Genomic DNA, 23,181 nt, shown 5'->3' on the forward strand with positions numbered 1-23,181 from the left:
AAAAATAGAAGGAATTGTGTTGGTTTCCTTGCCAAAACCTATAGTGACCTTTGTCCTGACTTTGTTTATTTCTTCCTCCAGAGAGAGCAGTGACAGACGTTGTGGTCAGGAGGGCTGTTAGCCACAGGCAGTGCCTTTGGTTTGGACTCCTCTCTAAAACAACATCTGAGAGTGCACGGGTAAGGTGAATGTGATAATTTAGGCCTCCGGCACTTTTATTTTCATGATGTGTCATGGAGAAGGAGACCGGTAAACCAATCACTTTATTCTCTCCATCCCTCCTCTCCTCCCTCCCTCCTACTCGTTGCAGTGCACATAAGAGGAGGTGACGTCAGCATTTGGATGGCCTGGCTCCGAGCCCTCATCGCCATAACAGCAATGAGAGGAGCTGCTGCTGCTCCCCCCCCGTCCATCAGAGACCCAGACGGGACGGCCTTCGGCGTGGGTTGTTGTGTCACACTTTACTAGGTAAAAGAAAGAAAAAGTTCCCGGGCCACAGTGGTCACCTCCAATCTCGAAAAATGTCAAGGAGAGGACGAGAATAAGGCAAACCGGGAAAGTTCAAGTTATACTTAGCCATGTTTGTGGCTCCCAAATGAAAAAGAGGCAAAACTTCAACGTCCAGAAATATTCTAACATGACATTCACCAACAAAGCTGACACATTACAGCCTACGTGTTCCAATAGCATTTCATTGTCACCATGAATCTAGTTGGATCTTACCTCGAGGTCTAGAAGCTGCTCTGAAGCCTGAACAGAAAAGGCAACGGGGGAAAAAAACTGGATATTAAAAGATACATCGAACTCACGCGTTATGGTTGTCTTCCTGTCAGAAATGAAAAAAATCAACAATTTGTCTATGCTTTTTATCAATGTTTTTAACTTTTTCCTTTCATTTTTGTCCCTTTTTTCAAAACTTTTGATGCTTTTTTTCAATGTTTGTCACTTTTTACATATTCAATACTCCGTAACACTAACTTATTAACTTTAGCTTTACAGCTATTTTGGGATTTATGGTTAATACATAAGGAAATTGAACCTAATGTTTGAGTTAGAAAAGCAGAAATTAGGAATTATTTAGACAAACAAATGTAAGGAATGTATGCTGATGGATAATCACAGACCGGAATATCTCAACTTTTACTCAATACTACTTCAAAACCACTTACATTTTGGTTTCAAATGGTAAAAAATTGACACCCCATAATCACCCAGCGAAATCACCCCAAAGAGCATTGTGTGGAATCAATCATGTTATTTTGGGTAGTTAAAAAAAAAAAAAAAAAAAAAAAAAAAAAAAGAAGACAATTGAGAAGAAAACGGGTCAATTTGACCCGAGGACAACATGAGGGTTAAATGAACCTTTAGGTGTTTAACGACTGTATGCAAGGTCATGAATGATCTAGGAACCCCAACCAAATATTTAATAATTGATCATGACATATTAAAGCCCACCCAAAACCTTTTGAATTCGCAGCTCTCAACCCCTGTAGGTTTTCCACTCCTTTACAGAGAGAATGTGATGGCATCTTTACAGTTCCCGATCTGGCGCGCGACAATGTGACGTCAACCTCGCTGGTGCGCCAGGATTTCATCCACCACTCGATTTTTTTTTTTCCTTCAGCGGTGCACGACAAAGCAGAAACAGGAAGCCTGGACGAGTCCGAGGGCAACCAGATGCCAGGACTCTTAGTGACTGCATGTCTCTCTTGTAAACTTACTGGGTGAAAACAAAGCGCGTCTACCGAGAGCGCGTTTGCCCCATTAAGCCCCATTGTACTGAATTTGGTTGCAGTTCCACCCGAGTTCCACTGGGGGTGATTGCGGTCCAGCGCAAAAATGAATGGGAGTCTATGGAGCTGGACGGCTACATTTGTCTCTTTCGTCCGATTGCCGCTGATAAATCTCAGATTTGATTGTAGTTTTTGCAAGTTCAACATGATTTATAGATCCAAAGTTGAATGAACGAGTACTTACTTCCTTTTGATTTCTTAGAGGTCGTTGCCCATATCATGCTAGCACTGAGCTAATGAATGCTGATTGGTCAATGAAGGACTGATGACACCTGGAGGTCCCGCTTGATGGTATCCGAAGCAAAGCCAGAGCGTCGGAGTGTGTATTTTGCCGTGGTCTTTAAGACCTTAGCAGACCTTTCTAGCGCGTGTATCGACAGCGAGATCCTGACCTGTCAGCTGTGTTGTCAAACGAAGGAAATGACTCAGGGCTCGCCGTAGAGCGGTATCACTGGCTGCACGATGTGTACAACATTGAGATTTTAAAAAGGCTTTTTAGAACAAAAAAAGCCACTTTAAAAAAAAGCTAACACCAGCAGGGTGTATGGTCTCAGCATCGCCTTTCGAATGCAACATTCAAATGACTACACAAAATTTTTTATCCTGGATGTAAGTGGACTTTGAGGCGTATAGCTCCATTGAGTCCCATTCATTCCGCACTCACCTGTGAGCGCCCCAAGTGGAAGTCTGTCAGAACTGCAACCACTTATTAGAAGTTCTTTGGTTGAGACGAGTTCTTTTGAAAGGTATGATCTGACGGAGTAGGTCATCGAATCGTTGTGCAGACATTCTGAAATATTCAAAGTGCTTCTCTTCGTCTATCATCCTCTGTTGTTTCACGAGGACATTGAACTCACCATATTTATGTCTGGCATTATTCAAAAGGACAAGATTCTTTTTCTTGGTTTCTTTGGAAGCAGGCTCACAAGCAGCCGTTATAAACCATTTGCCACCATTTATTGTATAAATAGTTACGGCGCTCCCATGACCGGGAAGGGCGAGGATTCTGAACGCTTAAGTCAGCTTGGACTCACAATGGCTACAAAAGTCAAAATGATCTTAAAATTCTCCAAAGCATACTGAGATCGCGAAACGACGACATATGAACTTTTAAAAGGCTTCAATCAGCATCTTCTTTGAGCCACAGGGTCCTACTTTGTTTCATGAGATTTGTTTGTTCTTCCGAATGTCTCCAAGAAGGCGGGGCTTTGTTGGAAACAATTTCATAAACTTTGGCACAGTAGTGATCAGGATTTAGCAATACTTAAATTGTTGTAGGGTTCTGATCCAGCAACCAAGCAAGAGAAGAAGAGTTTTTGAGTTAAAGCGCCCATATTTTGCTCATTTTCAGGTTCATAAATTGTATTCAGAGGTTATATCAGAATAGGTTTACATGTTTTAATTTTCAAAAAGCACTATGTTTTTGTTGTACTGCACATTGCTGCAGATCCTGTTTTCACCCTGTGTATTGAGCTCTCTGTTTCAGCTACAGAGTGAGACATCTCTCTTCTATACTATCTTTGTTGGGAGTCGCACATAAGCAGTAGCTAGGTAAGATCACATCAGCTAGATAACTCGCTCTCCAGCTTTGGTCAGTCCAAGGCAGGATTAGCTGGGAGACTTCTTCTAAATGAGGGGAACTTGTGGAATCCCTGCAGAACAGGGACATGGAAGTAGTTCTTTCGCAGATTATGCTGAACTAGTGTGTGTTGTAGCAGTGTTTTGCCATTGAGAATGAGGGGCTAACTGCTAACATGCTACTGTTAGCCACCTCGTCTCGGCTAGTTACGTAGAAAGCCGTGCAGATTTTATACAGCTCACCCGCAGATTGAAGGCAGACGACATTCAGAGAGTTTTTTTTCATAATATGGGCACTTTTAACTATTAATAAAATAATAAATCAACCTGCTCAACCCCCAGTATGTGTAAGTGGCCACAAGTATGTTAGAGACAAATCTAAGATCTGAAAACAGATTTCCACAGGCTTCAGGTCATCATTTTTAAGAAATAGTTTTAGTCATGAAAACCCATTTAGTAAGCTCCACCATTCAGACACATTGCAGTTACCACCTGGAAGCGCTGCGGCGGGAGAGACAGACTTATTATAGGTGAAAACAAAACAAATGGAAACAGAGCAGTGCTGAAGGACTGGAGCTTCATGCTCTGTGTGAATGAAACAGGTTTCCACTGCAGCTTCATTCCCTCTTTGGCCACAGTATTCTACTTTCTCTATAATCCCGTTAAAATGATTTATGGTGTAGTCGGCTGGTTCAGTTAAAAAGGGCTGAAACCTATTTAAAAGTATACAGAGAAAATACATTTCACTCCGATGATTGTTCGGTTTTAGTCACTTCATGTAGTGATGAGACTTGATGGCCTAATAAACCAGGTGTACGTCAACATAAAATCCTTGTTTAGTAATTTGATTACATGTACTGTATGACGAAGAAAATGAAACGCATGTGAATAAATAAAAGCCTGTTTGTGAGCAATAATGACGACTGAGTTATGAGAAGGTCAGAAGCAGAGAAGAGCGAGGGTGGGGTGGGACATTTAAAAGATTGTGTCCGTCTGGCTAATGGTTCTTTATGGCTCTCTTGCGTCCTCAGATGGGCAGACTGACTGGCAGAGAGCGTGACCACTGGTAACTGTACATCACCTCTGTTTGCCCCCTCCAGCCGACGTCCCACTCAGCGAGACCGCCTGCCACGGTGAAGCGAACCACTTAAACGCCATAAAACCAACAGACTAAACAGCCATTCGTCATTACTGCGCACACATGAGCCGCATCACACGCAGCAGTCTTAACTGTCCCACTCGGTGACTCAATGCGCACATTAAAACTTCATCAAGTATTACCGATACAGAAAGGTCTGACCACTCAAACCTCAAACCGCCGTTTGTAATGTCCAGAAATAAAGCAATCATGGGTGTAAATGCTTTTGTTGGTCACTTTTATTGAATCTGTGATGACTTGAACTGAGTGCAAAACAGCACTGTGCTACTTGAGATACAAGAGTGGGGGAAAAAAATGTAACACAATACGTAGGATGGATTCATCTTCAGTGTGTGGCTAAAATCCAGATTCCTGACCTGCCCAGTTGGGTGTCTGGAAGAAAAGCGTGGAGAAAACGTAAAATTAGACCATTTGTGGATCACTGAGATTGATCAAAACTAAATTTTGTAGTTTGATTGTGGGAAATGTGAAAAAGTAACATACATGTGCAAGCAGTTAAGCGCTGACGTTTTGCTGTGGGTTGACAGGGACCCTAAGCAGCCGTCCCAGATGGTTGGCAGTAAATGTTCTCTATATGTAAGTGATTTGTTGCCTTGAGGACAGCAGGATGTAATGGTGCTCTGTGAGTTGTTTGCAGCCTCTTTTGTCTAATTACAAAAACTCCTTAATGAGGGGAGGGGGGGAATTGCTGTTTAACGGGACAGGGTTATTGCAGCACTCCTGCTGCAGATATTCAAACAATAGGGAGGAGGGTACTTGAGCACATCAAAAGCTAACCACTTAAGTGCTGCACAGTTAAAAAGTTAAACAATGTAACATGCTTGTTGTAACTCCGTGGCCTTGGTGCTGTCAGGTGTCGGGCCGATCCGTCTGATATGACAGACGTGCTTGTCTTTAAGGAACGGGGAGTTGTATGTAGCAACAGCTCAGAGCTCCAGTTCAGAATACAGTATGTGTGTGATCATTACATTCTGTGTAGTTGGGAGTACTTTAACAGTCTACATACCACTATAACACACATGGTCAACATCAAAAACACGCTTAAAATGGGATGAGTGGACTCTGAGCCAGACATCTGCAACAGGTCCTAAGTGCAGGGAACTCCAGGCTTTAAGTAGCGTTCACTTAAAGCCAGTGTGAGGGTCCACCTTATTTACGTTGCTGGGCTGAGTCACAGAGCGCAGGCATCGTTTTATGGTTGTTTGGAATCTACCTTGTCATTAGACCTTTGAAGAGCAATGGAGGGATGAAAGCGTTAGCTCTGTTAAACTTGCTCTTACTGGCTTTTCGTGTAAAGAGAGCTTTTGTTGATGGTTGTTCATCAACATTCTTTGGCCTTGTTCTTTTGAGCTGATCATTTGAGACACTTTGAACTGCCCTGAGTTCATGTTGACCTCCTAGCAATCTGATCAGTTAAGGGAGGGATGGTTTCCTACAGGGACTAGCTGGGAGGGGAGCTTTGTGTGCATTTTGTCATTTTGTATGTGTAGCATATGTGCTGTACTTGCCTCAGTCTTGGTGCTCTGGGCTTGCTTTTTCTCAATGTTCATGGCCAACATTTGGCTGCGGAACGAGAGGCTCTTGGTCTTCTCGATCACCTGCTGGTAAGGTGATATGGCGTTGTTCCCCATGACCACATGGCCCTAGAAATATGGACAAAAGTGGACAACAGATTCACAATTACAACCAATAAGCCAATCGCATTTGGTCTTGCAGACACACCGTTCCACAAACACCAACCAGAGGCAGCATAGGTCCTTTTCCCATCCACTGTAGGCACATCTAGATAATTCTATGTTATTCTGGAGGACTGGGCTATGATTTGCTGATTACAGAGAACTGTTGTGATGTGTACGCCAAAGCATGCAGGTTCAACAAGGAGCCTCACAAAGAGGACCTTACAAAGGTGAAATATGCAAACAATGTCCTTACATTGTACCCTTCAATCCCAAAATCAGGATACAAATAAGGCCTCAAGTCAAAGAGAAAGAGCATCTAAAAGGCCGTATGACCATCGCCACCACCGAGAGTGGGCGATATGGAGAAAAATCAGATATTACCACATTCCTGGCCAAATACCTCAATGTTGATATTGCGACGATATTGTCGGGTTGACAATTGGTGCTTTCACTAAATATTTTTACAATTTAGATTAAAATGTAAATGTAGATCATCTGTAATGTGGAAATGAAGAACAAGTGGGTAAAATCAAATAAAAGAACTGCGAGACTGTAATGCAGCCTTTAAACCAGGAAAAGAAAACACTTGTGTCATCTTACAAAATCCAAAACCGGAGACAATATCTAGTCCCATCTATCTATCTATCTATCCATCTCTCTCTCTCTATATGCCCAGCCCTACTACCACCGCCGATTTGCAAAGGGCTGTTTAAAAAGCTTTGGTTAATTAGTAGGCGCCCACTGAATGAGTAAGAATTTTTTTTGCCTCCAACGTCGCCTCCCAGGCAGCTATCCCCTGGACATCACCATTGCCGCGCTGCCTGGAAGGAGATGTTGGGGAAAACAACCACCAAACACCAAGACAGAAGGTCTCACCAGTTTGGAGTCTATCTTTGCGTCCAGCCTGGCGTTGCGGATAAGATTGACGATCCATCTCTCAGCATCCTCGGGCGTCATGTTCAGTTTGTCTGCCAGCATGCTGTGGAGGAAACACAGTGACATGAGACTCTAACCTGGGTATAAGGCAACAGAAAGGGTACAGAGGTCTGTCTCAGTGCTGGACAGTTTCCGGATGCTAAGGAATCAGTCATTGGCGCTCCTGACACGGGACTAATCCTACCATATGTGAAGACCTCGTATAGTTATTGAATTATTCACCAAAATCACAAGTGCTTTAGATTTGTGATGGAGCAAATTAGCAAATCAAACCTTAAGTCTGCGCCAACCATGCATTAAAACTTGGTTTACAGATTCCACTATATTGTTTTACTTTTTTATCCAGGCTAGCATCATGGAATGTGGATGGCAAAGTTGCTCGTTCTACAGACACTATCTCAACATCTACCAGACGGATTAGTGCAGTTACTTTGCACGGTCACATGTGGTTCGCAGACAATGTTTTCTAATTACGTTGGTGATTCCTCAACCTTTCCCCTAGTGCAATCATCCAATTTAAAATCTTAGTCTTATGGTTTATGATCTGCAAAACTCATCAGCCTCAGTTGTACTTTGTGGTTAGTGCTAATAGCAAATGCTATCATGCTAACACATTTAACTAAGTCAGTGAACATCATAAACTGTATACCTGTTGAATATCAGCAGGTTAACATTGTGATTGAGCGTTTTTAGCATGCTGACGTTAGCATTTAGATAAAAGTAACTGCTGTGCCCAAGTTGAGGTTCACACAGCCGCTACTATTCTTGTTCAAAGGACAAATGTCTACAAAAATGCAGAATAAAGTACTGCAGTTGTTGCAGATTCCCTAGTAAGATTAGTCCTTTTCAAAGAGTGACTTCAACTGAACTGGGCTGCTGTTTCAAAGTGTTGATGCATGTATGAAATATGTAATGAATGGACTAAAATAACTGTCAACACTACACTACATTGATGGATGTTTAACATTAGGTGCCAAGTGACTAGTTTTTTTTTTTTTTAACAGTATTTATAGATGGCCAACATGTTGGGTTCTTCTAATGGGCCTCTGCTAATGGCAGCTTGATTTACAGACTTGTATGAATAAGTCAATTAGAAGTGCTGGGACTACCCCATGTTGTGAGCCTCTGTGGCTACTTAGCCTTTCATTTTATTTTTTGTGCCCCTGTCCGGGACGTACGTTCTCCCCACCTGTCTGCTAAAGCTCGTCATGACACATTGGTCAAACAGGGACTGTCCCTCAAAATGAAAGCCAGGTTGGAGACCGGCCTGCTCTTTGATACAGCTAGACATGGATGTGTCACAGTAGAGGGAGGGGAGGTATGAGGGTGGCTGGGATTCTTTGATCCAAAGCTTTCCCCAGTGCAGCTGGCTTCCCTTGTGGCTTTCAAAATAACTAGACCCCCTCGATACCCCCTTCCCCCCTACGTTTCCTGCCCCCTTCCTCTTTTCTAACCCCCACCACACTCCACGCCTACCGCATTTCTTATAAGGGCCCCAATAAATATACTCACCCCTCTGTGCACTGCCCACAATTACTACAGCAACGCTAACTCTCATCTCAAAACCTAGACCCCTCTCACCCCTGAAAAACCATATTAACACACTTAATGAAATACTGTAGGCTCAAAGTTGTCATTGTGTATAGCCTGTGTGTGTTTGTACAAAAAAGGGGTGAAAAGGTCTACATAAAAACAATTTACTCTACTAATTATCACTTCCTGGTCCATTCATCACATTTTGTAAGACTCCTTCAATGAGTAAGCTAGAATTTACCCAGACAACACGTCTCACGCCATGGTTCTGCAAACACAGATCCCACCATCTGTATTACTTATTTTAACTGTCACTCTCAGAGTCTGACTTATTTAAGACATTCTTTTGGTGAAAAGTAATCTCTGGGATTTGTGATAATGTCTGCCTCACCTCAAGGCTAAAAAGTAAACAAGACTACCACTTTCGAACCCCTGAATGGTGGCAAAACCACATAAAGAGGGGAAATGAAATGATGTCAGTGTCTGGATGGGGCATCAAAAGCATAAACAACAAATAAAAGCATTGCCTCAGCATAATGAGCGAAATAGGGTTTCCGAGTGACAGTGCATACCTTTCGCCACTTTCACCACAGTGAAGTGATGGAGGAGGTGGATAACAAGAGAGAAAAGCACCAGTTCGGAGAGGATTCATGTGTACCTCAGCAGGCCAAAGGAGAGGAATAAGGGATACAGAGAGTCTGATCAACCTGTCACTCACGCCAACAAACGGCTAACATAGCATAGCTGTGTTGGACAGCTGATTACACTTCAGGTCTTCAGAACCTGGAGAAAATGATGCTTGACAACGAAATTGCTCCTATGAATCATTACTGGGAACCTAACAAGTTTGAAAAAAATGTGTCAGCTGTCCAATGACGCAAGTCAAGGTTGTGATGGATAACACATGTCGGTGGTCACAGGAGTTTAGTCCACAGGCCTAAATCTCGCTAATGTAGAGGAAATGATTGATGAATAGTTGTAGCTCATATTAATAGCTTAATCAATACAAGATTTTGATACGAGTTGTCACACACACACACACACACACACACACACACACACACACACACACACACACACACACACACACACACACACACACACACACACACACACACACACACACACACACACACACACACACACACACACACACACACACACACACACCAATAACGTCACTTATTTACTTAACAATCAAGTAATCAAATTTGAATGAAACGTGTTATTGGTTCCTATTTTACCTGTGTGATTAAGTGATTGCTGTGCAGATGTACTGGGTGTTTTGTTTGGCAACTCAGTAAAGTGGGGGCACATGTCAGTCAAGTCCAGGTCAAATATGATGGTCAAAACAAACATGGTCTGGTTTCCTCACCGGGGAGTTAAGCTAACCCCTAACCCCTCCAAACGTGATCTGTGCAGAACAACACAGGAACACAGCGTGCCCCAAAGGGCCCAGGGCCTTGGCCTGTACCAGCCAAAGTCCTCTAATTTAATTTATAAAAGAAAGTCTGGCAATGTTTTCCTCCCAGGAAGGGCATTTGTATTTCAGAGGAGGGTTACTTTATCTCATTGTCTCTCTGAGAGGTGTACAACAGCTACCCCAATTTAAACCTTAGAGTGAAAGTAAGATGTGGGAGGCAGCAGGGACGGACTTAAACAACCTGCACTATTGACATCCTTTGGCCCTTAAGCCAAGCAGAGTGCCTCCATCACTGGTTTTGTTTTACACAACCATGATCCTATTCCTTGGGGGAGAGGGGAGATCACTTTCATTTCGACCCCTTACTCACTCTGGCTCCTGAGCTTTCGACTTCAGGCCAGTGGACTCCTTTGGGTCTCAATACCAACCTCACACTTGAAGAGAGGGGTCAGGCACTGAGGTTTAACTCTGTTAGAGAAGAGAGGAAGATCCTTCTCAAAAGTAGCCCCCTTCTTAACATGGCCTAAAATGAATGCAATGTTAAACACTAACATATGATAGTGTTTGGGAGAATCCAAGCCATTTGGAGCAGCCTCGCTTTCAGCTTGGGGTAAAATTGATTTTTCAGGGAAACCGAAATGATTGTGTGGTCGTTTTAATGACTCAATTGTGAGGTGGAAAGATCTTCAGTGTTTCCTCCAAATACACAAGACACTGCTTCCAACTACCAGTGAGCTGTTGTGTACAAATACAATCTATTGATGGGGGGGTGGGGGGGGGATTGGGTCTGAAGCATTTACTCAAAATGTCAAAGGACAAGTGTGCATTTGAGGTCAAAGCCGGGTCCCGCCACTGAAACTATCATGGAAGGACTAAGGAAATAAACCCTGTAAATCATACAAGGAAAACAAAGCTAAATTGGAAACACACACTCGGGACACTGAAAAGTCTAGACAAAAAGGATGTGTGTGTATGCAATTACGAGTGCAGGCTGAATCACATTTTCACTGCCTATAGTACATTTTACATAAGCCTTTATTGCATAAAATAACTCAATTACGCCAACTTCTGGTCTACTTTGGTCTCCCAAGCTGTGGGCAAAAGGCGAGCTAAATATCTGTGAAACCATCATGGCCAACGGCTGTAAAAATGTCCTCATTAAAAAACAGCCATCAAATTCATTTGAGTCCACGCTTGGGTGCAGAGGGCTTCTGGGTAGAGGACTAATGACTTGGAATTTGGGTGTCTTTCAAAAATAGACATGTTCTGTCCATCGTCATAACACCACCAAAAATAAACAGAAATCCCTGCTTTATGAAAACTCAAACAAGAGCACAAGACACAGAAAAAAAAAAGTTGAAAGTAGAAAAATCACTTCCTCTTTCAGTGTTACCACTAACCTTTGTGGTCCTTAACAAGTAAATGGATCCAATTGCAGTAAGTCTGCCAAAAAGAACCAGGACTCCTAATCAATTCCAGACAATCTGCAACTGGAGATTTCGACGGGGCCTGATCATGTTCCATGGTTCAACCTTGACTACAGACCTCCCCGGCTCTATATAACAGTCAATGTAATCATTTTCGTGTCAACAGAAGTAATTCATTCCCTCTTTCCACTGAGCATCATATGTTTGTGGACCATATTTGAAATGCAGACCTTCCTTCGAATCGTTAGCATTCACCATACGCCTGAGAGTCAGCGTACTATGAATATAGCCCGCTGAAACCAGTGCTAAAAAGTTGCACCGAAAATAGGTGAGGATACACAAAAAAAAGAAATCGCATATGCACTACCCAATATCATAGATTGGATGCAGCAACAAGTACTGATCCACTGTTACAAGAATGAGGATTACTGGCTGAGAAGGGTGGATGCTCTGTCTTTATCTTTGTCACTCTCTAAAACTAATGTAAAGAGGCAGCCAAGTCCTATAATCTCTTAATTGCAGCCAATTACCATAATCTTTTTTTCTCTCTCCGCAAAATGCACACTATAATAATGTACTGAGTAAATTTCCTGGTTTTGGGGAGGTATCCAAGGTCAATTTTATTATAACGTAACTAGACTGGATTTTGAACTACAAACCCCTTTGGCCTCCACTCCCCCATAGAAAAGGAGCTGAAAGCCATCTAAACCTTGACCCCTCCCTGGGAGAAACCCGTCTACGAACTGGCCTCGGACAGGTGGTCTTGAAAGTTAAGCAAGCAGAGCAACCTGTGGAGACCTGGGAGCAGTTAAACCTCACAATACTTATTCCTCAAGATGAGTGGGGTCAGCATTTCAGTGTTTGGACGGGGCAATAAACACTTACCTGTTAGGGAAATTCCACTAATCACAAAGCCCAAGTTCTTACTTCTGTTTACTGAGTGCCAACAAAGTCTAGTGATAGCAAATAGGACTTCCTGTTAGTCTTATAGAAAGTTTGTCTGAATCCCGCTGCTCAACATGGTCCCAATCTGGGGAGACAACTGTAGTGTCTCCTTTGACCGTCACCAAAAGTTCTACTTGCAAATCTTAGTTTCACTTGGTTTGGATTGTACTGCATGACTGACCTGATGCTAATGCACTGGTGAATTCTGCAGAAGGTCTCAAAGATGAAGAGGCGGGCATTCTCAATGAAGTCCTCCAGGCATGCAACCAGGAAGAAGTCATTCACAAGAACCTAAGAGACAGAAGAAAAAAAAATGTTACATCAGAGCAGCGGAAATACCAGACAAAGAGTTATTTCTGTCTGATCATATGGCTAGATCAAAGTTTCTCTTCCAACAGTTTAAGGTTCAAGTGAGGCGAAACAGTTCAATACATAAGTCAGAGCTTTACTTAGACTCATTAGGACAATCTAGCTGGGACCTTCAGATTGAACAGCAGTGAAGAGTCATGAGTGCAGCATTACACGTTTCAATTGGTCTGCTGCTAGGAATTCACGTCTTATTCAATTAAGGACAAAATCTATTCACTAAACCCATAATCCAATTCATTTTTAATAAATGGTCAAAGTAAACAGGGAAGGACCACACTGGCTACATTATGAAAAGGTTGGTTTTGAATAGGAAAGTCCGATGTATTAGGTACTAATCTAAGGCCCTGCAAGACGCTTGAAATCCACCACAGACAATCAAATTCTACCATCACCACATGAGACAATATATTAAGAACAGAGTCAACAACCCTAAAGATATCCACATTGTCTGTGACTTATCACTAGTCATGTGGTCTGGTGGTTCAGTGTCAACTCCACTGTGCAGGATTGCCAAATTTCACGGTTACGCTTATCCAACAACTGTAGCACCACTAGTCCAAATAAACTTACAGATGAGAGCTCGTCTTTTCAGCCGTCCATATACTGTATCACCTGTGGCTTGTTATAGTAAGAAATACAGTCTAGCTTGGACTCTGTGACAAGTCTGCATATGGCCAATTCATCTACTGCAAACGTTCATGACCCAGCTATGGCCCCAGAGGTACCACTGTGTGAAATGCTCCCATTTCTCAGTGCTTGCTGCATTCCAACTTACCATTGAGCGCTATTTCACATCACAGAGCTCCATCTTCAAAAGTTCTCAAAGAATTGCCAGCTCTGGGTCTGCTCAGGCTTAAAAAGCCGCTATCTGACCAGAGTTTTGCCTGAATAATTCCCAACTACATGGCGCTATCAGGCAATGCACATTTCAGCTATGACAACGCTTATCTAAGGCTGATAAACTTTGAACAGTTAAGTGCCCTAATCACTGTCATCTGGGATTCAGACAACAAAGCTTAAACAAATTGTGAAAGGGGCTTGAAGAGCCCTATTATGCACAATCTGAAGACTTGAATATAGGTAGGCATATACTCATGCAGACATGCAAGCATCTAACATCTGACAGTGATTCTAGATTTGGGTGGAGTGGGAAAGAAAAAAAACAAAACCTGTACAGCCTGAACAAGACAATTTAAACCAAGCTAAGCCATTCAAAAGCGCTTGGCTCAAACTATTATACAGGGCACAGTGAACCAAAGACAGGAGGGATGAAAACAATACCCATATCTTGCTATTACAGCAATCAGTTAATACATGGTGCCACTCTTCTCAATGGCTCAAAATTGATGCAATACAAATGCTCATCAAGACGAGAGCCCATCCCAATGGGGTATCCAGTTACGTCAATCACTCCACAGTCTGTGAAAAATCGCTTTACATTGGAAATAAGGAGCTTTTTAAAGGCTTGCGTGTGAATTTCTGCAGGGAAAAAAAACTGCATTACTGACTTCAAACAAGACCATTTTGGGAAACTGTTTGCAGACCATAACAGGCAATGCATTAAAGGTTCTGTTAAACATTTTTGGAACCACCCACCTCGCTAGACCTGCTTGGGAACTGAGTGAGGTCAATAGAGAGCTTTTGTGCCTACTGGACATGCTCCGGTAAGACTGACAGGTAGGCCAGTGTCAAACGCACCTGGAATACCTTGGGCTCTGACCTGATTGGTAGTTGGATTTTGAGCATGCGAGTCAGCGACAGTAGAGTCGCTGTAAACAGCCCCCCATTAGGCGAGGTCGAGACCAAACCAGAATGTTCCTAAAAAATGTGAGCATGTGTTTAACAAGGTTGGTGATTAAGCGTGTTTTGTGTCTGAGCTGAAATATGATACATCTCTAATATTGTTGATAGTACAAGGCATCATTTGGAGATGCCCCTGGAGGCCTGTGCATGGGAAATATCAAATGTTCTCTTGAAACATACATGCTTTGGATTTTTTCTGACCATGAACAGGGTATAACGAAGTAAAAACAAATCTGAGTTTGGTTATAACTTCCTTATTTGCAAAATAGTGATTTTGGGAAGCTAAAGATTCCTTGTATAAGCTAAAAAGAAACGGAACCGGCAGTAAATTGCTGACATGATTTAAAAACATTTACTCCTGGGAAGGAGCAATTTCATCAGGCCAGATGTTTTTCATTTTGAAAGTTTATCGTCAAAAGCAAAAGATGAAAAAGGGGCCAAATAGCCCAGAGTTTCGCCTTTTATTCCTCTGCAGGTCCAAATGATCAAGCCCGTTGGGAAAACCAAATTACAGAGTGTACTAGGGCTGCTCGATTATGGAAAAAATAACAAATCACGATTATTTTGGTCAATATTGAAATCACAATTACTCAAGCATTGGATATAATGGATAGTGTCCAGGGTAAAATCTTTTGGTGTTCTTTATCACACAGAAAGAGTCTTTGGATCAGAATAAAAATCTGTTTGACTACTCTGAGTCGGTTCAGCTTTTACAGATATCACACATAACTTTACAAAGCTAATGAACAATTCCAGACACACAACACAATATTGCATCACACGTCACATTTTCACTCACTATGACCACTGCTAGCCTACTGTCTTTACTAAACATTGGGCTAAAATATGAACAATTATGTTGCCCTCAGTGGGTTTATTTACTAGCTACCTGCGGAAAAATCCAGAACATAGACGGTAGCTTGGGATAACGTTACGTGACTCATTTTACAGTTTAACAGCAAAACTAAATGCTGAGGGAACACTGCTATGTTTTTTCATGTTGGTTTTGAGTGGTAGGCACCCCCCCTAAGCTGGAAAAGGTTTTGCAGGGTTAGCTAACGTCAACTTTTCCCAGACAACGAAGTTGGTTTTGCCTTTTTTGCTCACCAAACACTGCTGTGACTGCCCTCCTTCTTCCATCTTTACTTGCCCTGAGTTTTTCAATTCCAGTGGATTGGTGTGGCTTCGGGAGGGGCAGATATGCGCGTGCGGATGTGCGCATGCCATTCAGAACACAAGACAAAATAAGAGTGTTCTTGCAGAACAGAACATGGCGAAATAAGTTTTTTTCTCAATTGTACTATTTTGTTGATCATTGGGAGCCGAAACTGAAATTCAATTAATTGCACAGCCCTGGAGTGTACCTAAAAGAATTAACTAAGATCAAGTTACGCAAAATATGCACATGGAACACCAGTTGGGTCACCTAAATGTGTTCCCAGAATCTGACCAGTCCCTCATAATACGGTCTGCTAGACTTATGCCATCAATGCAACACATCATTTGTCATTATGTTGTATAGGCATTCCTGTTAGTGTCCTCCCGCTATATCTAACTGAATGGAAATGTAACACTTCCATTGCGATATCTCAAAATGCTGCACAGCAAACCCTGGTGGCAGCATTTCATAAGCCTAAGACATACACAAAAAAGCAAGAAGGAATTCCTTAAAGATGAAGCAAGACTTCAACTTGTACTGGCATCCCGGCCCACACATTAAAATGAAGTTGACCTTCTAAACAAAAGATGCATCTTCACATTGTCTAATGGTTTCAACACATTTTTTGATTGACAGAAAAAAACATTACTTTTTAAATCATCTTTAATACTGCATCAGAGAGATGTTAATTCAACGACTGGGGATTTTTTTTGAAGTCGCAGTGTGTGAACTGCATTGTATTTTAAGGTGTCGTAATATTTTTGCTCCTTCATTTACAGTAATGTACACAAGGTTATTAGGTACACCTAGCTAGAGCTACTGCAGTCTAATACACAAGTCCTGGCATAAATACTACCTTATGAAGGATATGACGTTCAGCTTCTGCTGACAGTGTAGATTCAACTTTAAGGTTGCAGTTTGTGGTGATGTTGAAATTTATTTGCACATTATACTGGGACATCGATAAAATAAACTCTTTACAATCCTTGTCAGTATGCTTGTACTGTAAGGGCTGTTTGTTTATCAAACAAATAATTACAAAGTAACTTGTGGATGCTCTCTGACTGAAGTTCTATGGAGAATGTGAAGTATATATCAGCAGTTTTTCCAGAACAGATTGGGGACACAGACAGATATATGTAGAGATATGCAAAATTATCAAATAATAGGTTAAATAAAACAGGTTTGTCATACTTTTTGTTCCCACTGAGCTGTAAATATCACCTAATTTGAGGTCACTTTAAATCATCAAATGACATTGATGTGTTCAGCTTAGTAGTCAACAAACAAAGAGGACTTTTATAGTATACGACTCATATCTCATATCAAGGGCTACAGTTACATTTAGCCATTACAAACCAAAATTGAAATAAATGCTCTAAATGGCGGTGCTATGACAGATCTCCCACTTTAAACGAGTGTCTGCACGCCTCTGCGGAGACTTCTGCTTATAAAGCTTTTACTGTTAACTACTAGCCTGATAGGTCAATTACAGGCCATGGTAAAATCTGACTGAAGCCTGAGTCACACAGTGTCCAAGAGGACCTCTAGATTCGACAGTACAACGCACAGACTATCAGTATTGTGTCTGATCTGGACCCACGCAGACGTGCAGCAAATAGAAGCGCTGTGTGATCAGACAGAAGGTCAGACAGAGATCATGTGATTACTAACCATGTTTACTACGATACTCTGTGTGAAAGTTCAGGAGTCTGACTTGCAAATCTGATGTCCTCAGAAGACTCCTGTTATCTCATCGAGATAAACCAAGAGCAACTCTCATAGTTTGGGAACAAAAGGTTGGAATGAACGTCATGTTAATGAGGTGGTTACTCACCGACTCACACTCCCGGAGTTTCTTCTGAGCACTGTCAAAGTCAAAGTTCACGTACAGGCACTCCACAAACTCTGTAATTGGATCTTTGTAGGTGTAAGATTCCTGAGAGAAATGGACCATAATAAGATCAATTATGTCAAAATACATCTATGTGACTTTAAATCAAAGCTGATATAGCTTACATTTTTTAATGAAGTAATGTTTGCGGTTAAGATAAACATAATCAAGCAGACATTTAATTGGACATAAACGTACATGTGAGTCATAATTTTAGTTTTCAATCAAATCACTAATAGTATAAACTACCAGTCAGAAGTTTGGAGTCACTTACAAATTTCCATACCACTCCATTATAGACATAATACCAGCTGATCTGAGTGGGTGGCTCATCTTTAATGCAATATCTACATTGCGCATAATCAGCAACCATTCATCCAATGTTCCAAAGGCACATTCTGTGTACTAATCTGACATTTATAATAAAAAGTAAATAAAAAATAAAAATAAAAAAACATTTGAGAACCCTTTTTGCAATTATGGAAACACAATTTAATCTTACGTCTACCCTGGTTAAAAAACAAAAAAACAATGCATGTGATGTCAGCTGGTATTCTGTCCATTATGGAGCGTAATGGAAATTTCTGAGTGAACCCAAACCTTTGACCGGTAGTGTATATACATTCACAAAGAAAAAAACATAAATCCTATTTTGGTTTAAGATTGTGACAATGACTATGTAGTCAAAAATAACCACGTGCTGGGCACACTAGTTAAATTACATGTATTTTTATTAAATTCATTTAAATGTGTAATTCATTTAACTACAAGGGCTCAAGTGAAAACCAATTCTGAACTCTGAGCAGTTCCAAATCATGCTTAGGAGACAGAGACCCAACCTGACCTGAGGCCACAGAGTAGAGAGCACTGGGCACGTTTTAGTGATTACCAACAACCCACCAAGACAGTGCTTAGATCAATGAAGCAGTCACTGTCAGTGGTGAAGAAGGCATTGGTACACTACAGTCTGTCAACTCCGTTACATTCACCAAAGTAATGGGCTTGAGGCTTTTCCAGCTTGGTCCCAGACACATATGCAAGTGTTAGCAATGCTATTGTGTTAACATGGTCAGTTACTCATCATCCAAAGTCTGTGTTGCCTGCAAGCAATGACCTGCTAACTGTGTGTGCTTGGTAAACACCAAAAGGGAGAAAATAAAGAGTGTGGTACCTGCTGAATGACTTTCACCAAATCCTTCAGGACTTGCCGACGCTTGCGGACATCCTTGTTTGTAATGATGGCTGTGGTTAGGTAACGCAAGATGTGTGGGCACATAGTCTGGATAGCATTGAGGTATCTGGAATGAGGGAGGATAAAAGGTAATCACTTATCAGACTGATGTAAGCAAAGACGTGATCTTTAAAAGGACACATACTATAACATTTTGGCTGCCTTTTGGGCTCCTGGCATTTAGAACAGAGACAAAGCCTTAAAACAGATATTTGTCCTAACAGGACCCTCACTTCTGGACATGGGTCCCAGCTTTAAGCCATCTCTTTCATTAGTGTCCTGTGAGAGGGAGGAGGAAAAGAAACCCTGGCAAGAAGATATAGATCAGTGAGCAGGGACCTGCCCAGTAGCTGAAACCCAATCCATCAGGGACTGATGTTTCAACCACAGGTCAACTGGCTAAGGGCTGAACACAAAAAAAAGAACGCTCTTACAGGCTGATTCTAATCCCACACCAACTCTTGAGACAGTGTTCTGTAAAACATGTCACACACACACACACACACACACACACACTTAACTGTATCACCAAAACTTCTTATTGGTTTCTAAATATCCATCTTTGAACTTCACCCTCCACTCAACCCCAAATTGACTAAATTAAATCTGAAAAGAGGAAGTGGAGTGGGCCGCTTCAGGTCTCCTATAGCTAAGCCAGAGGAACACATGGTGTTCAGAGAAAGAGTGCCGACAACAGTTTAATTCGCTGACACAATTAAAGGGACAGGGGACCTGTGGCAGGAGTGATGGGGAGTCTAAAAACAGCAGTGGGCTGCTTGGCAAAGCCACCGTCATTCTGGTTTTAGGAGGGCTCTCTCCCTCCCTCCCTTTGTAGTTGCTTGACTCCCGTGGAAGACCGCAACCCTCCACACTGTGTTCCTGATTAACTTACACCTACTCACTCTCCAGGGGGGGGGCTCCAATAGCAAGTAATCTTGCATGAGTCACTGTACCATATCGGGGGGAGAATTCACCGTACTTACTTAGGGGACTTCATCTATTTTTTTTCCTTTGAGTTTGGAGGTAACAAGCGTCACTGCACTGGTTTGTTGAAGATGCTACTGAGGCATGGAGCCAAGGAATCAAGTACGAGTTCAAATTTCTTCTTTTTAAAGAGGGGGGATGTGGGAAAACAAAGAAAATGGACATGGTAACATGGTGACTCGGGACTGCAGAATTACTGTAGTAGTTGCCTAGTTAGCACCTGTATCATACTTAGTTACTGGGCATGGTTTCTCCTGAAGTCAGTACAGTCTGTCAGTAGTACACAAACAAGGCTTTGGACCAACATCTGCTGACTGCAGGGGTAAGGGAGGTCATGTGTGGAGCTGAAGGCCAGCCACTGGTCACCAACTTCAGCCAAAGGAAGTACTGGTCGAAAGATGGGGAAACCAGAGCCAAGCCTCAGCGGGGAAAACATGAGGTTTCTCGACTGTGAAAATGCAAAGCACACACAACTACCTCAGTTTGTCCACACAGATGGTTGGGTGAGCTTTTCATGAGTAATTATTGGGCAGGCCTCCTTAATCATCCACAATAAAATTAAAAACTGAGTAAAATTCAGGGAACCAGACATTTCAGTGCGCTGTGTTGTGGTCGCCTGTCATTCTGTCTGTGGAGCCCAATCATGTGTACAATTATACAAGCCTGCAATCAGAACAGGGGGAGGGAGCAAAGACATCAAAATAGGTGGTGTGCAAATTTTAACAGTGTATAAAGTTTCCTATCTGCGATACACATGGCTTCGTTCTCGACTTGGAGAGTAAACAGACCACACGAAAAACACACTTCTGAAACCACTTTAAAAATACCAGCGGGGTTCATGAAGAAGCCCACCACCCAAAAATGTGTTATTTAAGCAAATGGTTTTCTCTAAATCAAGTTTGTTGTAAAATGACTGAGCTTTTCTCCAAATCCTCTTAGGATCAAGAATTACAGTTGAGCTACAACACAATTTTCAATACAATATACTTTAATATGAACCCACGGAATAAAACAAAGATAAAATCAAAACCACACACACCCACTGTAGCGCAACTGAACAACCACCATCAAAATACACAGAGGCTCCAAGTTGCTGTACAGTCCCTCGGAAGTATAACTTGGCAGCTTTTTATTGAAGTTACCAAAACAACTCTGCCAAATTACTATATGGTCTTATCCACGTCTGCAGACTCCTGTGGGATGAGTGTAGAATGATAGAGTAGGACCGAACTTTGTGGCGCACAGCTTTCAGTGTGTCACCGCTGCTGCTGGGCCAAAGAAAGTAGGGCTAAAACAATTCCTTGAGTAACTTGAATAATTCAATTACGAAAAATTCTCGATGCAAAATGATTCGCTTCGAAGTGTTGTTTAATCAATGTCACTCACGGTGCTTGCGCACGTTTGATGACGACTGTCGCGCAGATTACACAATGAAGAAAGAGAGCGTAAATAGTGAGGGGCTAATAGAAGAGACAGGCTGGAGACAGAAAGTGTCCAAAGTTTGGAATCAGTTCAAACGTAATCAAAAAATTTTTTTAAAAATAAAAAATAAAATAGCATGACGTCTATGCTTCAGCATCTTAATCATCCATTCTAAGAAGCGGACCCGACAAAAGTAAATCACAGAGTCGTATGGACAATGAAACTACACCAAACACAACTACCAAAAACAAAGAAAAGAAAATACGTAGAGATGACCACAATCTGATCTACAGAGCCTACAGACTATCCCTTCTTGTTGAGCGCACCACTCTCTCTCATTCTCTCCACTGAGAAACAGTTGATCAACATAACAAGGGTAAATGTAACAGAGCTGTGTAACATTGTAATCAAATACATAAATGAATAGGTTAAGTGTAACTTATATACACGTATAGGCCCAGGAGGATCAGTCTCAGGTTGAAACTTGTAGTTCTCAAAGTTAAGGCCCACAACTTACGCTAATGTTTATGTACAAAAATTAAATCAAACTAATGTATTTTATTGCTCTTCAAAAAAAACAAAAATGTGTCTTACCCGATTAATCTATGGAATAACTGGTAGAATACTCTATTAAAATAATCAATAGCTGCAGCTCTAGAAGAAAGTTAAAGTAGTTAAAGATGAACTACACACTAAAAACTGTACTCGCATACACTGGCCGGCCACTTTGTTATGCAACCTTGCTAGTACTGGGTTGAACCCCCCCCCCCCCCCCCCCCCCCCCCCCCCTTTTGCTTTCAGAACGGCCTTAATTCTTCGCGGCATAGAGACAACAAAGTGCAGAGAACATTCCTAGGAGATTTTGGTCCATATTGACATGATATCATCACGCAGTTGCAGCAGATTTGTCGGCTGCACAATCCATGATGCAAATCTCCCGTTCCACCACATGTGAAAGGTGCTCCACTGGATCGAGCTCTGGTGACTGGAGGTCATTTGAGTAGAGTGAAGTCATTGTCATGTTCAAGAAATCAGGTTGAGATGGGTGTGGCTGTGGTCATAAAGGGATGGATATGGTAAGTAACAATACTCCGGTAGAGTTTTGGCATTTAAACAATGCTCAATGCTACAAAAGGGCCACACGTGCCAAGAAAATAAATATCCCCCACACTAAAACATAACCACCACCAACTTTACAAGGCAGTGTGGAGTCATGCTTTCATGTTTATGCCAAATTCTGACCCTACCATCAATGTGCCACAGCAGAAATCAAAACTCATCAAACCAGGCAACGATTTTCCAATTTTCTGTCAAATTCTAGAGAGCCCGTGCCAGTTGCAGTCTCAGTTTCCTGGTCTTAGCTGACATGAGTGGCACCAAATGTGGTCTTCTGCTGCTGTAGCCCATCTGCTTCAATTTTCTTCTGGCAATCAATTAGCCATTTTCACCCAGAGAACTCACTGGATAGTTTCTCTTTGCCTTTGCCTTTCCTGTTGTCTTTGTTTTGTGGAATCGGATCCTATCTTCACAACGTCCTGGTAGTCTTGCCAGTGTTTTGCAAATCTCCTGGATGTAAAAGTGGGGTTAAAAAGAAACTAAATAAAATAATAAATTAGAAATGTTACTTACTGTGGCTGATACAGAAAGAGCTCAATGATATTGTCTCTGCCCTTGGGGTGGTTGAAGAAGACAAAAAGAGACCAGTGAATGAGCCATGTCCTCTGCTGGAGAGACTGCAGAGGGGAGGTGACAGACTGGACAGACAAAGAGACACACCAAAAATCCCATTTTAATAATTAATAGGTTTTGCAAGTCATATAAAAGCTTTCCTATTTAAAAAAAAAAA

At 41.8% G+C, this 23,181-nt stretch overlaps 1 protein-coding gene across 1 annotated transcript in view; it reads right to left on the bottom strand.

The window, feature by feature from the left end:
• Nucleotides 1-4,730: 4,730 nt before the first annotated feature.
• LOC116691405 (eukaryotic translation initiation factor 3 subunit E-A) overlaps nucleotides 4,731-23,181 on the bottom strand; it is a 30,668-nt gene continuing 12,217 nt past the window's right edge. The window contains exons 7-13 of the mRNA XM_032519004.1: nucleotides 22,965-23,089; nucleotides 18,870-18,996; nucleotides 17,642-17,743; nucleotides 12,655-12,764; nucleotides 7,086-7,188; nucleotides 6,039-6,173; nucleotides 4,731-4,902 (exon numbers count right to left, since the gene is read on the bottom strand). Of these exons, the coding sequence (XP_032374895.1) occupies nucleotides 4,867-4,902; nucleotides 6,039-6,173; nucleotides 7,086-7,188; nucleotides 12,655-12,764; nucleotides 17,642-17,743; nucleotides 18,870-18,996; nucleotides 22,965-23,089 (738 nt within the window). The 3' untranslated portion in view covers nucleotides 4,731-4,866. The remainder of the gene's footprint in view (nucleotides 4,903-6,038; nucleotides 6,174-7,085; nucleotides 7,189-12,654; nucleotides 12,765-17,641; nucleotides 17,744-18,869; nucleotides 18,997-22,964; nucleotides 23,090-23,181) is intronic.

Source organism: Etheostoma spectabile, chromosome 6 (assembly GCF_008692095.1).
Source record: "Etheostoma spectabile isolate EspeVRDwgs_2016 chromosome 6, UIUC_Espe_1.0, whole genome shotgun sequence".
Taxonomy (NCBI): domain Eukaryota; kingdom Metazoa; phylum Chordata; class Actinopteri; order Perciformes; family Percidae; genus Etheostoma; species Etheostoma spectabile.